The sequence below is a fragment of the Chelonoidis abingdonii genome, chromosome 6, assembly GCF_003597395.2.
Source record: "Chelonoidis abingdonii isolate Lonesome George chromosome 6, CheloAbing_2.0, whole genome shotgun sequence".
Taxonomy (NCBI): Eukaryota; Metazoa; Chordata; order Testudines; family Testudinidae; genus Chelonoidis; species Chelonoidis abingdonii.
The window spans coordinates 47069707-47089206 of record NC_133774.1 but is presented as its reverse complement, the minus strand read 5'-3'; the positions used below and the strand labels follow the sequence as shown (position 1 = coordinate 47089206).

The 19500-nt window shown below is 37.9% G+C and overlaps 1 protein-coding gene across 2 annotated transcripts in view; it reads right to left on the bottom strand.

The window, feature by feature from the left end:
• The window catches only part of AP3B1 (adaptor related protein complex 3 subunit beta 1), a 275539-nt gene that overhangs the window by 149552 nt on the left and 106487 nt on the right, over positions 1-19500 (bottom strand). For both annotated transcript variants that reach the window (XM_075066996.1, XM_075066997.1), the window contains exons 8-12: positions 8530-8688; positions 4938-5035; positions 3497-3551; positions 3342-3413; positions 575-637 (exon numbers count right to left, since the gene is read on the bottom strand). In XM_075066996.1, the coding sequence (XP_074923097.1) occupies positions 575-637; positions 3342-3413; positions 3497-3551; positions 4938-5035; positions 8530-8688 (447 nt within the window). The remainder of the gene's footprint in view (positions 1-574; positions 638-3341; positions 3414-3496; positions 3552-4937; positions 5036-8529; positions 8689-19500) is intronic.

Sequence of the window (19500 nt, the reverse complement as noted above, 5' to 3'; positions counted from 1 at the left end):
TCTGAAAAAAGAACCGGTTTCTTTTGGGGAAGCCCAGCCTGAGAACTGGAGAAATGAAAATAGCTGACAGATGAGAGGAAGGACACACACTGTTGACACTACAGACTGCACATGTAGCAAAGATGTATAAAGTAATAGGAAAAGTATAGCAGATAACACTTTACTCTATTCCAATTATTTAAAGAAGAGGAATTAGCAGCCAGTGATAGTGACCAAATGTTGCTAAATCTAAAACATTGTCTTCTTAACCCAGCTTAACAATGGGAATCACTGGGTAGGATTTGTTTTAATAAACATTTGAGTTTCATTCCTTACATTTTTGCCTCTCTACAACCGATAGTAGTATGCAGCAATGTTCAAAGCAAAACACAGTTAAAATAATTCATTCCTACATCCCAGAAAAGCTCTATAGATTGCATCATACAGTCTCTGTTTCATTCAAAGAACATCTTATACAGCAACAGGACTATCGTTTAAAAATTTCCAAGTTCATCTACAGAAAGTTTATAATGTATGTAATCCGTTAACAGAAGGCAATTTATGCAAGAAGAATACTCTTGAATTGTGCACAGACCTGAAATTCTCGAAGTAGTGTTGATATGTTGGCCTCATTTGCTAAATTTGTCAAGATTTCAAGCTGAAAGAGAGAAGAGATTTTATTACAAGTTGATTAAAATAAGTAGAAAACATTTTTTAGAAATTATATGCATACTGTATTTTATCTACAAGAAAGAGTACCACTTAAAAACTTAAGAGAACACTTAACAGTTGAGGCAGAAATCTGAAGTACTCTGAAATGTTAACATCCTCCAGAACCTAAAGAATGTGCTTTCAAAGCAACACAGTAGGGCTCAGCCCTGCATTTCCCACTAGCTGTAGCTCTACATAGTGCCGCTGTATAACCAGTAGAGCAGAAATGCTTTTGGTGATCTGTTTTCCAACATGATGTAGACAAAACAAAGGAAAAAAGAAGCATGGGACATGATTAGGCTGCGGAGTGAGGCGGAGGGGGGAGTGGGCAGAAGAGAATAAGGTGTCAGAGAGCAATTAATAAAAATTTCCGTAACTCATTTTAAAAGCAGCTGTGATCAAGAGTCCTTATTTGAGGGAACTAGGTGCTTCCATAGCATTCATCAAATTCTGTTTTGACAAATTACAGCTCATCTTCAAAAATCTCTCCCTAATTTTTGGTGAGGAAAAAGATAAAATCACTCTTGATATGCTACACCTGTGTGCCATATCAAAAGTTTCATGCTTTGAGGCTGTATCAACAATGAAGCACAAAGTTCCCTATACTGGAGACCTCCAACGCAGTCTGAATCCAGAACATAGTCAGAAAGGACCTTTAGCAAAAGAAACAGCTGGTAACAGGAACTCAGTAACTGAATGAGATATGCATCTGGATTTAGAAAAGTTTTGACTAATTGTCTGGTTCTGAATGGAACAACATAAACGGGAGGTGTCCCCAACTTAAAGTGGAAAGTTTGACAGGTCTGCATACTTGAACACTTAAGTTTTAGGAGTAAATTTTGAACACTGAGGTTTTTTTAAATGATGTGTAAAACAATTTTGCACTGATTAACTTTTTTGAAACACTACATATTGCATTTAATAGTAATGGTTAGCATTTTTTCATCTTCACAGCACTTAACAATTTAACCACCACCTTGTAAATAATGACAACACTGTGAGAGCAGAATGTCAGATATCCACAACAAATGTGGTGAAATAAAGGACAGGTTTTATTTTTTGTTTTAATGCAAGCTGTTAATTAAAAAACATGACTGAAATACACCGCTACCTCAATATAAACCCACCCAATATAACAAGAATTTGGATATAACGCGGTAAAGTAGTGCTCTGGAGTGTGTGGGGTGGGGGGCACTGCGCACTCTGGTAGATCAAAGCAAGTTCAATATACGGTTTCACCTATAATGCAGTAAGATTTTTTGGCTCCCAAGGACAGCGTTATATCTAGGTAGAGGTGTGCCAGGAACAATACAGGACCAGTATTTGCTAGCAGTCCCATTAATAAAGTGCACTTTTCAGAAAGTATACAGTAACATTTACTCCCAAAATATTTATACAAAAATGATGGGTTTCTCTCTCTCACCACAATCCCCCCTGCTGCACTCCATTCTCTTGTTTTTATGTACAAGTTTGTTGAAACACCATAGGTCTTACCAAAGCTATGAGACCATAAGGGTTAGCCCTCTTCACCTTTTAAAACACTCACAGTTATTCCCAGCCTGGCAGCCACCTTCTTCCTTTGTCTCCTGAGAGTGATTTGATTCTATATGCGTGTCCCTGACTCCTCCCATTTCCCAGCATGCTCAGCAGTTTGCTCTAAAGTGAGGCCACAAAGCCTTTCCGTTTTAACACTGGAGTGGGTCAGAGAAGCCTTAAGTTCTCAATTCACCAGTTTAAACAAAGGTTAGCTTCCTCCATAAGCCCTACATTTACAATTTCAAGTAAGAGGAAAGATTATATTAGTATCTGTTCTCTAGTCCGTCTCCCTAAAATCAGAAGCTCTCCAACCACCTAAGACAGAACTAAGTTAAGAAAACCCATCTATCATTCTCTCAAACCTCTGCGCCTTAGTAAAACCTTTGCTGATGAAAAGATGACAAGAACTTGTTAAGAAAAGGATCCAGAAATATTTAGCATTCCAATCACAGTTATTTTATTTACTTATTTATTTTAAAGGGACAGAGTTCAGATCTATAAATGGAACTCAAGAGTTACAGGTCACAGCAGGTATCTCTCTCCAGGTAGTGTGTGTGTACTGGAAAGACAAAAAAATTATATCACTATATACTCCATAAGTCCTAAATTTGAGCCCTCACTTTTGTGGTCATCTCTGCACAGAAAAGTGAAGTTCTGGACAATACTAAACCTGACCTCTATTCCCAGCTCTCTCTCACATACACAGTGTGACTGTATCTCAAATTTCCTGAATTATAAAATGGGAATAATACTACTTTCCCACCATCATAAAACATTGAGATCTTGAAGTGAAAAGTCAAGCATATCTGCTAGTTATATCAAGTAACTCTGAGTGGACACCTCTTTAGACAGAAAGAGAACCACTGCTACCTTACACAACATTTCCATTCAGCATATTCAGTTAGCCTGATGTACCAGGAAATCACCCATTTGCCTGCCCCAAATGCCATCTGTAGAAATCAGACTGAAAAAGCAGAAAAGTTCAGAGACACAGGAGTTTCACAGCAGTCAAACAGTATGCTACTTTCTTATTAGAAATACTAACTAATCATACAATTTATACGTGAAATATATATGTGAAATATTATCTATATATTATGTATTATAAAACACACCTTTGATGTTTTGATCATTGTTGGATCAGTTGACCTAACATAGAAACTCTTCAGGTAAGGTTCAAACATCCCCTGAAAAATAAAAGCCATTGAAGAAGTAGATGTGCCTATGCTTAATTTGAAGTATAATCTAGAAAGTGCTAAGCAAGGTATACCTTTCTTTGAATTGACATAGTTGCAATATTCTGCAGAACAATATACTGCACTTCCCTAGAAATCAAAGAGAGAGTACTGTTGAATATATTTATCAAAATTACATATTCGGAGAACAGTATATTAAAAGCAAAAAAAAAAAAAAAATCAAACCAAAAGGATGCACTTACATGTATTGCTGAAAGGTTTTTAGCTGAATTTTCAATGAATATCTATGATATGCTTTCTATGCATACAAGCTACCATATATATTTGGCTTATAAAATATATTCGAGTACGCCAAAGAAACTAGAAAAAGTTGAGGCGTGACAGCTATTACATGTCACTTATCAGTTTTATAGCAAGATGCAGCTCAAATTTAGAACTGTCACTTTTAAAAGGCAGAAAATGTGGGTGAAGTAATGTCTCTTATTGGACCACTTCCGTTGATGAAAGAGACAAGCTGAGCTCTTCTTCAGATCACCCACCTTCCCTATAAAATCCTGGGACCAACACAGTCTGCAACAACACTGCATATTTTTAAAAGGAAAATATTACTTTTCAATGTAATGCTGCAGCCTCTGTTTGACATAATTTTTGTTTGTTTCTTTGAGGAAAGATGTAAGGATTTATTTAGAACTTTTGAAGCTAGCATTGCAAGACATACAGCAAACCAGAAACTCAGGAAAGTCCCATATATTTCTAGCTAGTGAGACTAAAAAGAAGATGTTTACTCTTTGTCTGCACTACAGAAACTACTGTGGTAGACAACCGTTTGGCTTCACCTAATATTTGTGCTGTAAATGTGGGATGGACAATACTTGACAACAGGTGTTTTAAAAGTAGTTTTCCAAGGATAATTCTCAAAAAAGTGAGTGGTTTGGGGTGTATTCTGCTAGTCCCAGGTATCTGTCAGAGGGCTGTGTGCATATTCTGGTAAACTGTAGACCACTACAAAAATATAAATTATAAATATTTCCAACAGTTCCATGTAAGCCCAAACTAACTTTTTTCACTGTTCGTATGTGTATACCGAACAGTCAGTCATGTTCATTTCCCAGAGTACAACTGTCTAGGAGCAATGAGGTGCTCATAGCTAGGGGGTACATGCTATAAATGGAGAGTCCTGCAAAAATGGTATAAATTGGTGTTAATCATAGACTCTTACGGTTAAAAGGTCAGGAGGTCATCTAGTCCAAACCCCTGCTCAGAGCAGGACCAATCCCCAACTAAATCCCCAAATGGTTCCCCTCAAGGATTAAACTCACAACCCTGGGTTTAGCAGGCCAATACTCAAACCACTCAGCCATCCCTCCCCAGGCCTGTTTTGGCAGGCTTTTGCGAGCACCAGCTTAGACCCAATGTTAGAAGCCTCAGTTTATGATGTACAGTTACATGTAATTTAAAACTGAACAAACCGTTTAGCAAGTTCTGTTAGAAGTTCAACAAAAGAGCTTGACCCACCTATTGCTACGAAGTAAACGCACTAAGGATTTAGAAACAATGCCAGCTTCAGACTTCGGTGCCAAGTGCCAGTAAAGCTGGGCAACTGCCATCACCACCTGAAAATACAATGTTAACATGCAGAATAATCTGCTACCTTAAAGTAACTACACAATGTCCTACTTTCAAGCTGCAAAATTACACACTCATTGCTTGTACAAAGATTTAAATTTCTATTTTTGCATATGTAATCTTTGATACCAAGGGGTTGGTTCAAAAGCCAAGATATATTTTCATTTCTGAATTATAATCTAATGAATAATGTACACTCCTATCAGTAATAAATAAATAAATAAATAATCAGATGTAGCTGAAGTGCTAATCAAACTGATATTTTAAGAAACCAGAACTTACAGCCTTATCAGTACAAATGAATGAGAAAATTCCCTTTCTTTAAATCTATATAAAGCTTTTTATTTTTATTAAATCTAGCTCCAGTAATAGCTGTTCATTAATTAGTTTTAAACAGTAATACCATCACCAAAAACCTTTTCCTATTACCATATTAATCAATCTATACAATGGTATTTGCATTTAATAATGACCTACAAGGACGTAAAACAACAAAAGGAAACCTGTAGGGTTGTGCGCTTGTGATCCAAGTAACAAAATGTAAGAAACTGTAAACAAAAAAAAAAAAAAAACACCAATTGATTTTTAAGGCTTAATAGGTCCTCCTCCTGGAAACAAAGCCAATGTTGTACCAATATTTTAAAAAGGGTACATGGGATGGACTCTTAACTACAGGTTGGGCAGCCTAATATTCTGAACAAAACCATGAAAGGGCTCACAAGGGATGCAGTCTGGCAAGAATTAAAAGAATGACCACCTCAAATTGAACATGATCCAACAATGTGATGCTGTTGCAAGAAAAGGCTATTATTCTGGGGTGTTGTAACAGGAATGTCTTATATAAGACACAGGAGGCAATTGTTCCACTCCACTTAGCAATGGAGAGGCCTCAACTGAAGTACTGTGTCCAGTGTTGGACACCATACTTTAAGATAGATATGGACAAATTAGAGATTGTCACTTTTTATTGATCTCCTCTGGACTAAGTTTAGAAAACCTGACTTATGAGGAAGGTTTAAAAAATTGGGCGTGTTCAGTCTTGAGAAGACAACGACTGATGGAGGACCTCATAAGAGTTTTAAATGCATTTAGGTCTGTTGTAAAGAAAATGCTGATCAATTGTTCTCCATGTCTACTGAAGATAGGACAAGAAATAATCTGCCACAAAAGAACATATAGGTTACATGTTAAGAAAAAGAATTAACTTATACGGATAGTTAAGCACTGGAATAGATTCCCAAAGGAGGTTGTGGAATCCTTATCAGTGGAGGTTTTTAAGAACAAGTTAGATAAAAACACCTGTCAGGGTGGTTTAGTTATTCGTTGCCATGCCTCTGAGAGGGGGTTTGGACTAAATGACTTTTCAAGGTCCCTTCCAGCCCTACATTTTTATGATTCTATAAACACCAATCATCATGATTTTATAGTCTTATCAAACAAACTTGATATTTCTGATGCTATTACAAATTCAGTTGATAAAAGGTAATAATGTTGACATAATATTCTGTGACTTAGTGCCACAGTATATTTTTATTAAATAATAAACACTATACAAAATGAATGTAGCACATATTAACTGGACTAAAAACTGGCTAACCGATAGATCTCAAAAAGTAAATATAAATGAGAAATCATATAATGTATTTCTAGTGGAGTCCCCAGGAAACTGTTCTTGGCCCAAAGTATTCAATATCTTTATCAATGATACAGAAGAAAATGCTATCATTGCTGGCAAAGTTTGCAAAATTGGTGGAGTGGCAAATAATGAGAAAGACATTAAGTATTCAGAGTGATTTGGATCCTTTGGTAACCTGGGTTCATTTGAATATGAGTTTTAATACTGCCAAATGCAACCAAGAACGTAGATCACATTACACAAGCAGAATCATTTGGAAAGCAGCAACTCTGAAAAAGACTTAGGGATCATGGTGGATAACCAGCTGAACATGAGCTCGCAGAAGCTAAGAGACCTAATATAATATTTGGATATATAAGCAAGGGAATATGTAGTAGAAATAGGAAGGTGGTATTATCAAGCTCTTTGGCATTAGCGAGACTATTACCAGAATACTGTTTTCAGTTCTAGTGTCCACATTTGAAAGAGATTGGCAAACTGGAAAGGATTCAGAAAAGAGCTACAAATGATTTGAGGCTCAGAACACATGCTTTACAGCGAGCGACCAAGAAAGCTCAATTTATTTAGTTTATCTAAGAAAAGGTTAAGAGGTGACCTGATCATGGTCTATAAGTACCCGAGCAAGAAAAGAGTTCTGTACTATCTGAAATCTTATCTAGATAAATGTCCAACTGCTGAAGCTGAAGTTGGACAAATTTAGACTAAGTTAAGCAAATGTAATTAGCTATTTCAACAATTTACCTAGTGATGTGGCAGACTCTCCATCACCGGAAGCCAGTAAATCAAGACTGGATGTCTTTCTAATACAAGCAGAAATTATGGTCTGGCAGAAAATAATGGGTGAAATTCCATGGCTTGTGTTATGTAGGAGATCAGACAAGATAATCATAATGATTTCTTTTGACCTTAAAGATTTATGCATCTATGAAAAGTCAGATCTTTTAATCTAGCTCCCAGAGACAATCAGTATGTACTATGCAGATAATGTTTTAACCACCTCAGAATTCTGCTGGGAGACTGGACTCAGGCTGGGATTTTCAAAAGATTTGGGTGTTTAGCTCCTCCAGGCTCCTTTGAAAATCCCCACCTCAGAGAAAAGTGCCTTCTAATAAATCACAAGCACCTACAATTTTCCTTGAGAGTCTTCATCCACATATTAACAGGGTTTGTCTCAGCAGAGCTTCTGAAAACTGATAAGCTAAATAACCTGAAGTGCTATGGCAGCAGTCATATACTGTATTGCAGGGGTAGGCAACCTATGGGCAGGGTGCCGAAGGCGGCACTCAAGCTGATTTTCAGTGGCACTCACACTGCCCAGGTCCTGGCCACCAGTCCAGGGGGCTCTGCATTTTAATTTAATTTTAAATGAAGCTTCTTAAACATTTTAAAAACCTTATTTACTTTACATACAACAATAGTTTAGTTATATATTATAGACTTATAGAAAGATCTTCTAAAAATGTTAAAATGTATTACTGGCACGTGAAATCTTAAATTAGAGTGAATAAATGAAGACTTGGTACACCACTTCTGAAAGGTTGCCGACCCCTGCTGTATTGCCTAATTCTTCTCTTAATATTAAGAACAGGTAGGCAGCACATAACATGGCTGTTCAGGACTTTTAGTATTAAATTACTTTCCTACTTTTAAGGGCATGCAGTTGAGAACTGGTTACTTTTAGTTAGCTACAACAGAACTATTGTGTAACTATACAATTCTGCATGGTATTTTCTATACACATTGGGGGCGGTGGGCATACTCTACACCTGAATGCTCCAAATACTTGATTAAAACATTTTAGAAGGGTGGACACTTAGCAGTTCAAGACAAAGGTTTTTGTCATACAGCTGCATTCCGGCTTTGCAATAAGGGCTTTGTATTTCGTATCAGCAATCTATGGTCTGGATCCATAGCATAGGGTTTCTTCACTTTCTGATCTTTTTCTCTCTGTTCTTCATCAGACTCATAGAAATCCTTCTCATTGCCCTCTTCCAAAACACCATCCTAAAAGAAAATATTTACATCAAAGATTTGAATCAACCAATTTTATAAAAAAGCATCTATAACAAAACAATTTCAAATGAAAATGAATTTTACAATAGTTTTTTTTTAAAATAACCTTTTCCCCTATTTTGCTCAGTCCACCTAGTTCAGAATGTAAGAATATCTAATCTCAACAATATGCTCTAAAATGAAGCATATTTGGAAATAAGTTTTCAATTACTGGGTGAAATTGTATGGTTGATGTTATGTACTGTAGGTGATTAGACTAGAGGATTATAATGGTCACTTCTGCACGTGAAGTCTATGAATTGCAGTTGGCATTTCTGAAAATTAACTTGAGCTGTTTAAACTTCATGATATTTGAGGATGTGAGGCACTGATGCTACAAAAGGAAGGCGAAAGGTCATCCCAGTAATTTACCTACACACAAATGCAGACAACTACAGTCAGATAGAGGAAGGATGGTCTTATGTCCCAGGCACTACACTGGAATTAGGAAGATATGATTGTGTTCCTGTCTCTACTACAGATTTTGAGAGATGTAGGTCAAGTTATTTAGTCTCTGTGCCTTAACTCCCTAACAGAATAATACTGATCTGACCAGGAGAATTGTAAAAATGTATTAAAGATTCTGAGATGCCAATGAAGGATGAGGAGTCCATTAGCTCCAATGGAAAGGAACGCAGCATGTAAAGCCTCCCTGGCCACCCCTGTGCCTAGGAACCAGAGGGACGTGCCGTCCGCTTCTGGGAGCCACTGCCACCAACCAGACTTTTAGCAGCCCAATCAACTGCGCTGACCGGAGAAGCCAGGGTCCCTTTTCGACAAGGCATTCTGGTCAAAAACCGAACGCCTGACAACCCTACCCCCCAACCGGGGGCAGTAGGGCTTGATGGGCTCAGACTTTAGTCCCCACTCCTGGAATTGTGTAATATTTTTATTGTCAGAAGGGGGTCATGGTGCAGTGAAGTTTGAGAAATCCTGGACTAGAGAGTTAGGATCTAAACTTAGCTTCCAAAACACAAATATTCCACTTCAACCAGCTGACGAGTCAGCTAAATATTTCCTGTAGTACTCTAGCAATGAGGGATACTGTTCCTTATTATGGGTTTGGTTTTTTTAATTAACTATTGATAAAGTAGTTTCTCTGTACAAGGTGCTACTGAGGACTTACGGGCATTAAAATCAAGCACTCAGTACTTCATAAGATTGCCTCCAAATCATTGTTGTTCCACACTTTGTGTTGCCATTAACACCAGAACAAAGAGGGTGTAAAAATGCTCCCGAATTATGGTAGCATTTTTACACACACTTCACTCTGGTATAAATCAGGGGTTCTCAACCTTTTTCTTTCTGAGGTCCCCCAAATATGCTATAAAAACTCCACGGCCCACCTGTGCCACAATAACTGTTTTTCTGCATATAAAAGCTGGGGACGGCCTTCGGGAGTAGCAAGCAGGCCAACTGCCTGGGGCCCCAGGCCACAGAGGCCCCGCAAAACTACTTTGTTCAGGCTTTGGCTTCAGACCCAGGTGTTGGGGCTCAGGACCCCGGGCTTCAGCACCATGTGGTGGGCTTCGACTTTCTGCCCAGGACCCCAGCGAGTCTAACACTGGCCCTGCTTGGTAGACCCCCTCTGAAACCTGCTTGCAGATCCCTGCATGGGGGCCCAAACTCCTGGTTGAGAACCATTGGTATAAATGACAATTACAAGGTGTGAGATAAATACAAATCACACCATCATCTCTACTGTAAATTAACCAGGATACTCATGCTATTACTACTAGGATTTTACCCCCTTAAACTATTACTTAAGACGTTATCTAGATATGTATATCAAATTCATTACAATCATGGAGTTCCATGAAAAGATAAAGAAGAAACCTACACACGCACAAATGATATTAACTGAACCTTTTATGTTTGGAAAAAAACTGCTTCACTATGACAAAAAAAAGTTGAGACATATAAAAGTTGGAAAAAGCTTTTAAAACTTATCTTCTACTTTTTCAAAATCCAATATCATCCTCCTTTTTGTGGTGTATATAACATTTATATACCTACATTAAGTGAAAATATTTATTGATATTTAAGCAATTTATAATAAAACATTTAAATAGTATCTTGACATGTTTAAGTAAGTAGAGAGTAAAGAATGGTGTCCCTAGCCTCTGTTCATCAGAGGATGGAGATGGATGGCAGGAGAGAGATCACTTGATCATTGCCTGTTAGCTTCACTCCCTCTGGGACACCTGGCATTGGCCACTGTCGGTAGACAGATACTGGGCTAGATGGACCTTTGGTCTGACCCGGTACGGCTGTTCTTATGTTCTTATGTAAAGTACCCATCTTATTACAAAATTAACAATACTGAGCAGTATATTGTTATATTACAGTTTTTCCTTTTTTTCAAGTTATCTAAATAAAACCATATATTAAAATATGTATATTTAACCATTCATATTAATTTTTAAAAACCTTTTTGGAGAACTGAACATTTTCTCTGGGAGAGGAGGAAGAAAGGATTCAAGTGAGATGATAGAAAGTATGTGAAATTAGACATGGGAGAATATAATTCAGTATTGTCTTTTATGTATATCCTTCTTAATTATCCATTGTTCCCATAAATGGGATGATTTCGTTGGGAATTGGTCCTCCTCTGAGCACAGGATTGCACTAGATGACCTCCTGAGGTCCCTTCCAACCCTGATATTCTATGATTCTATGATAAAAACAAAATTCCAGTGTCCTTATCAAAACAAATCATTTCTGTATTTCTGTTTGTTTTCCTGTACCAGGTATACTATTACTTTTATCCATTTTTTGGTTTGTCTGTCTTGCACTGTTCTTACAATATGTGTAAAGTCTTCCTTCATTAGATATTCTATCAGTAGTTTTTTCCAGTGATTTGCAGTAGGAGTCTTTGCCTGAGTCCACAGATTGAGGACTGTTTTTGGTTCATTTGTTTGGTTTTTGTTATAAAGTGCAAGAAGAGTAGTTTCCTTATTCCTGGCTTAAGTCTTTTTATCGGCCAACTCCCAATACGCATCTTTCAATAGTGTTTAAGTTCCGTCTCTAGTAGTTTATTATTATTCCTTTCTTCATTTAACATTCCCATGTTTGTAAAAGAGGCCCTGGTTGTTTTGCATTTCATACAGACAACTCAGCAATATTATATATTTTATTACACAAAGAGGAGAAACATACATTTTGTAGTACAGAAGGTAAAAGTTCAGTATTATCTGATTAGTACTGAAGCCAATATTTATAATCTGAATTACCTCAGTCCACTGTTCTGCTATTTCACATTTATAGTTTGCATTTCATAACTTCATAACTTTATGTGGCTTGTCTTTTAAAAACAATCCTGAAGTTATACATTTTAGACTTAACCTTAATTTCTGAATCATCAAGCCCTTGTATGACTTTTTGTATACTACTGTACTTGAATAAACTACACACTCATATTTCCTTCCTTAGGATACACAACTAATAAGGAAATCACTTGTCTCTGAGGTGCTCTCATAAGACTGCAATTGAATCATACCTCTGTCTCAAAGCCAGTCTTGAATGACTCCTTGAGGTAGCTGTAGGCCAAGCAACTCTTTTTTTAACTGAGTCATTAATGCACTTAATAGTGTCTTAATACAAAGATTAATCAACAGCTTGTACTTTACTGTATTCATATAAGCAAATATTTTAGCTACTCAGAATATGAAGCTGTTCTACTAACCTGTTCAACACAGCAATTAGTGATTACATAAAACTCTGAGAATAAATGTTCACTTAAAATTGACACTATTTCACTCCCATATTTCTCCTTGCAGGGTCCATTAGCATACTTCTTCAGAATTCAATTGTATTATTCTAATAAAGGACATTCTAGTTCTGCTTACTTTGCTATACCAGTGTTCAGGGTCACAGGTAGTAATTTTAGTAAGCAATATGCAAAATAACTTCCCCCCCCCCACTAGTATCCTACCCTCATGTTTATGCGAACCTTAAAACAATGTGGATAACTTATCTTGCTATTAAGCAATATTACTACTAATAAACGTTAACTTAATAGAATTCATATACAAATATGCAACATCATTTAATGTTTTATATCAATTTGCTATTCCTTAAAATGAAATGATGCCAATCATTTAATTCCCGAGTAAATTATTTAACAGAAAAAAAAAGCTTACCAAGTAGCACAGATACCAGAAATCAAAACAGGGGAAGAGAAAACACTTTACCACAATAGTTTTGATTTTTCCCTCATCTCTGATTCCTCCAGTGGAAAACTAGCTAAGGGCGTGTCTACACTACAGGATTACTCTGATTTTACAGAATTCGATTTTTAGCATAAAGTCAAGTGCATGCAGCCACACTAAGCACGTTAATTCGGTGGCGTGCATGCACAGTACCGAGGCTAGCGTCGACTTCCGGAGTGTTGTACTGCAGGTAGCTATCCCATAGTTTCCACAGTCTCCCCCGCCCATTGGAATTTTGGGTTGAGTTCCCAATGCTTGATGGCGCAAAAAACATGGTCGAGGGTGGTTCTGGGTACATGTCATCAGGCCCCCCTCTCCCTCCATCCCTCCGTGAAAGCAACGGCAGACAACCGTTTCACGCCTTTTTTCCTGCGTTACCTGTGCAGATGACATACCACAGCAAGCATGGACCCCGCACAGCTGATCGTCACCGTAAGTCTCCTGGGTCATGGCACACGTGGGACTGGATTGCTACACAGCAGCAGTTCATTGCCTTTTGGCAGCAGATGGTGCATTAGGACTGAAAGCCATCGTTATCATACAGAGATGGGAGTGACTCAGTGAGGTTGCTTCCCTTCTGTGCCAAATCAACAGCACTGAAAACTGAACTCTCATTTCTCCACATAACATGCAACTGCAGTGCAAACTTCCAGTGCATCTCAACCCTCTCCTGAAAGGACTACTTCTTCCAGTGCATTGCAACTCAGTCCTGAATGGACTACCTCTACCAGTAAGAAGGTAATTCAGTCTTTATTGATTCAATCTTTGATATGTCTGCTGTGACTGCCAGCAGGGGTGTCAACTAGTATATGAGTTCTATTGAAGTCAACAGGAACACACACTCCTGAAAATGGTACTTAACTAGTTAATCATTGCTGTGAAGAGGTAGGAGGCGCTCTCATGCATTTTAATTTTTTGGAAGTATTTTTCTGCATAAAAATGCCTAGAAAAAAATTTGGAGCAAAGTCCAAGCAATTTTATAAGGCTGCTTGCCTCTTGTAAAAGTTCTTAAATATCATGTTTTTAGAAAAAATTATGGTGCATCACACTTTCTACATTCTTCCATGACCAAGAATATTAACTTGATCTTTGTTTTTCAGTAGTGATTTATTTTCTATCCAAAAAAATCCTCGTGTGAGATCAGAACTGGTTGTTATATGAATAATTATGTCCCAGATAGAGGATAACTTCCACATGGGAAATAAGCTTAATGAACTGAAGAACCTCAGAATCAGAGCACTTGTTCTCATACGAGCGTCTTAGTAAAACAGATTAGAAAAAGTGATATGTAAGTACCATATACTGTACCATAGAACTGAATAGAAGCAATGATATACAAATAGCAAGTTATGCATGTGAAAGATATAAATTAAAATGTAATTGGTGCCCACAGGTTTTAAAAAATTTCCATTTCAAGTGTCAGATAATTTTACCAGATAACTACCAACTTTGCCAAAACGGGAGGGCAGTTACTAGGAGATCTGTGAAAATTCAATCACTACAGGCAACAGATCAGAATAACTAATATAAACTACCCTTAAACGTTATTCTGAGGCACAGAGTATACCCTCTACAAGTTTCTAAACGTATTTTTTTTCCTAAAAAGGGCAAATTGCTCACAACTTAGAACAGATCTTTAAACAGAATTACATTTGTAATTCTTGTTACCTGAACACTACTTATTTTCTAAAAATATAATCCCTCCTGTATTCCCTTCTGTAAACAACGTGCAATCATACAAAAAAACAGCTATTCATAGGTGATATTCTCCGAACCAATAAAAACTATTTACTCTGTTGTTTGTATGGGTAAAATGTAGGCTTAGGATTAACAATATAAAATTTGTAAATTGTCTCATCGTTCCTGGATATTATTTAATCAACTATTAGTTCAGAAAAAAGATAATCATAGTCTGAACTTTTAACATGAAAACTATTTTTATCTGCCAAATCCTTCCAAAATAATATTTTAGTTCTTCTACTCCCATTTGCTGCAATCTGTTGTAAATATTCGGGACTTCCGTTATCTCAAAACAGTTTACGAGTACTGATTTACAAATTACAATTATTATGTTTTATAAGACATCTGATGGTCTTACAAAATGTTACACATGCACTCAAAGTAGAGCATCTAATTAGTATCAGTAAATTTATTTTTTTAGAGCTCACTAACATTGTTTCTCAGATTGTTTTAGTCCACGGAGCTTATTACGTCTTCTATACAAAATTCAAAAAAAATATAATATTAAGTGTGCATAGTCAAGCACTGAAAAACTAGAAAATGCCAGAATTAAGCTTGCCTGTGCAATCTTGATTCAGTTCTGTGCATATGTATTATGATACAGTCTTTAATTATATGGTAACATTTTTTCCACAAACCCCCTAATGCAGTGTACAGAATGGATGGTTTTCAATTAATGAGCAGCTATTCAATATTTTGTTTTATCCCCATTGTTCAATATGTGACCTCATGGCCTAGTTACTGCACACTATTTAAATCTTGCTCTGAAGACAGAATTATTAGTTTCCTCCTGGGTTTCTCTATGGCACTCATGACTCTAATACCTGAGTGCTTCACAATTAATTTATTTTCAGAACACCTCTGAGAGATGAGGGTATATTTTAATTTTTCAGATGGGGAACTGAGGCAATGTCAAAAGTATCTGCTAATTTCATGTGTCCAATTTGAGAAACCTAAGACCTGATTTTTCAGAGTACTGAGCACTATATAGACCTTTTTATATATTCAAGGAGTAGCCCCAACTGACTTCAGTTGCAGCTGTGGGTGCTCAGCACTTCAGAAATCAAGGTCTCAATACATGAAGTCTAAAAATAACAAACACTATAAATAGTGACCACCTGTGAAAGTATGCTAGGCAAGTCATTTAAACTACCATGTAAATGGCAGAAGCAAGGATAGAATCCAGTTCTCCAGGACAGCATTCAAATGCTTTAGCCATAAGACCATCCTTTTTCTTCCTGCAATCCCGTCTCATTCACCACACATCTTTCAATTTCTTCAACAAATTAGGCAAGGGTCCTACACATGGCAGTCACCTTTATTACACAGTCCTGATTCATCCCCAGAGCAGATATATCCTGTGCACTGAATGAGGCGGGATCCTATGGAAGTAACAGTATGTGATCATGTAATCAAAGACTGCATTAAAATAACAAAGGAGCCCAATCAAGGGTGCACAGGCCATCTTAATCTTGGCATTTCCTAACATCTGAGTATTTGACTTTGCAAACAATGTTATTTAATGTAGTTCTGTGTATGTAATTTCCTAGGTTTAAAAAAAGCAAACTGGAAAAAATAGGAATTCCTTCATGTGGCATCATATCGACATCCACATCGTTCACCAGTAGGGTTGGAACTTTTAGATTACACCCTTAGTTTAAGTGGCAGAGGCCTATGCGGTGAAATGAGAGTAGTAATATGTTAGAGAGACAAGGTGGATGAGGTAATATCTTTTGTTGGACCAACTTATGCTGGTGAGAGAGACAAGCTTTTGAGCCACACAGAGCTCTTCTTCAGGTCAAAAGCTTGACTCTCACACCAACAGAAGATGGTCTAATAAAATATAATATTTCACCCACCTTCTCTCTCTAATGTCCTGGATCCATCATGGCTACAACTACATTGCATACACCAACAGTAGTAATAAGTTGTCATTCTCTAAGTAGACCAGCATTAAAGGGTATACGATATTTTCCTGAAGAGTTTCACAAACATCTGCTGACAGTAGAGGAACAGTGAGTCTCAGGAACCTTAGGTTCCATTCCATGCTCTGGAAGGAAGCATGTTCTAGAGCCATAGACTTCAACCCACTTTCCCCAGATTTGACCCTCCAGCCTTGTCCCAATCTTATTTTCTTCATATAGCCAGTCCCAGTCCACGTTCCTCAGGGTTCTCATTCTAGTAGTCCCAGTCTTCTTGCCCAGACAGGCAGTCCTAGTCCCCCACTCCAAGCTCCCTATTCTAATCCCCCACACACAATCCCCCATCACAGTCTTACCAATCATAGCTCCCAGTTTCCCTCTACTTTGGCCAGTCGGTCCCAGTTCTCCCCTCCCACAGGATCTGTCTCTTTCCCTGAAGCATCCAGTTACCACCATACCCAATTCCCCAGTCACACTGTATCCTCTGAGTCCCAGTCTCCTTCCCCAGGCTCTTCATTCAATTTCAGTGTTCCTACACACCAAGCTCCCAGACCCATTCTTTGCTCAGCCAGTCCCAGTTCCATCCCTGCACCCTAGCTCCTCTTGAGAAGTGTGTCCTTCCACCAATCTCTTTCTCCAAAACTCATTGGTTGCCAGTCCTAGACTTCATGACCAACTACTCTCTATCTCCTCCCCGCAGCAACCAGCCTCTAGTCCCAGTCTTCCATTATCCTACGCCCAGTCCAGCACCTATTTCCTCTGCATTCGATCTGGATAATTTTCCTCTCCACACTATTTGGACATAATCAGGGAGGGCACTGAGAGCACAGAAGAGACAGTCCCCCACACTTTTCTTTCAGTTCTGGTGCCCAGACACTGTGTGGCATAAATGGAATGGCTGGGAAATGCTATTGCAGAAAAATTCCTGCTCACCCCATGCAACTATAACATACCCAGTACAAATAGAATCATTGGGGATTTTAGTCACAAAGACCTAGCAAATGTCAACTGAGCATGTGCAAACAAGATTTTTTTTTTTTTTAAGGTCTTTAACTTGGTCAGATGTTACAGGAACATCAAAAGGCACATCCCTGACACACAGGGTGCTTCCTGTCAATTTTCAAGTCCCTGCTCCAAAGCATATGGAGGAGCACTTAAGTTTCTCAAAGAAACGATTACCCAAATTTCTTCTAAAGTGGGAAAAACATATTTTCCCCTCGCCTTGATCTCAGAAACAGCTGTGTCACAGTTTCAGGGCAACTGCATCTGCATTCCCCTTCCTGGGTCCACCAAGAGCACTCACTTTTAAGCTTCTGGTTCCTAGCTGTCACCTGTCTTGGGCAAATACCAGAATCTCATGCCCTCCTGATTGGGGTTTTTCCAGGCTGCACAGTTCGCTTCCGACACTGATATTTCTAGTACACCAGACTGCCAAAACAGGCCATCATCTGTACTTTCTCTCCAAAGCCTATGAACAGTGTAATTGCTAGCAGTTGACAGCTGCCACAGATCTCTTTCTAAGCAAGCACATTTATTCTTAAGGTGAAAGCATTACCAAGACAATATATTAAAACAATAAGAGACTTATACGCATGCTAAAAAGCTTACCAGAGGCCACCCCCAGATCAAACCTCAAATTCTGGCAGTTGTTATTCCTTCAAAACCCACAACTGGGGTCCCCCCCCATGTTATAAGTTCATAACTGTCTCAAATCCAGAACCAGAACAACCAGGTAGACACTTTACCCATTTGTTTACATAGCTCAGACCTTCGATCTCCACTCGCCAGAAACAGATAATCAGCAAAGACCCTCACATCAGGGTGTAGCTTCAAAGAGCAAGACTTTTGCGTAACCAGTGGTGGGAAATTGGCATTAACCTCCCCCGAGATATTCCCCAGGAAATTCCCTAACATTTATTGTCCAAAAGTCCATTCTTATCTGACACTTTTTCAATAAAGTCCTTTGAACTGCCAGGCCTCACATCACATGTCCCCCCAGAGAGGTTACACACACAATCACAACCCACAGTAATACATAAGCTTAATGCAATAACGTATTTCAAGGATATTGCAGGAAATTGCCACATGTGTCACAAGCTGAACCATTTTGTCTGAAGTTTTCAAAAAACAAGAACAGTCTGAAGCAGACACCTAGTATGAAAACTTTTAGTTGAAATGGGTAAAGTTTGGCCAAGTTATAAGCAACTGAAAATGGAGTCATAATGGGATGTGTCAGGCAACCTTAATAAGAAGTGGTGCTATCAGCTTCAGTTGTAATGGAAGTGCCAGCTGTCGACATTGCCCAACTGAATATGAAATGCATCACTATGCTAAGAGAGTAGACTCTACAGTCTTCAAGGAACATGGTAAGTGAGCATGTTTGAAGTGCAATGGTCTCTCAGCAGAAGATAGTCACACATACCTCAAATCCTCTTGGTTCAATCAAAAAAGAGTCACAGAAGTCTAATTTTAAAATAAGAAATGTGCTGCTTTGTGAAAAATATATAATTATATTCATAAGCTTTTTTAAAAAACACCATCCTATGTAAGATACATCTTAGTATTACATCACATAAAATGTTAGTAAAATATTTTCAAATGCCTTAAGATGACTACATTCTGGTAACTCTGTTTGTAGTATTCATTTGATTTTCCCTACGCTATGCGCATGTAAAGATGGAGGCGACAAAGAAAAAACCCTCAGTAGAACATGACATAATGCAGATCTTTTTCCTTATCTTAATGTAGGTCAGAATTTGACTGTTGACAATGCCCATACAGTCTTAATTTTTAACAGGAAATTGCAATTCCATGTGTAACATATACATTTGCAGATCTAGAAATATTGACAAAAACTAGCCAAGATATAGGCCTAGTTTGTCAGGTCTATT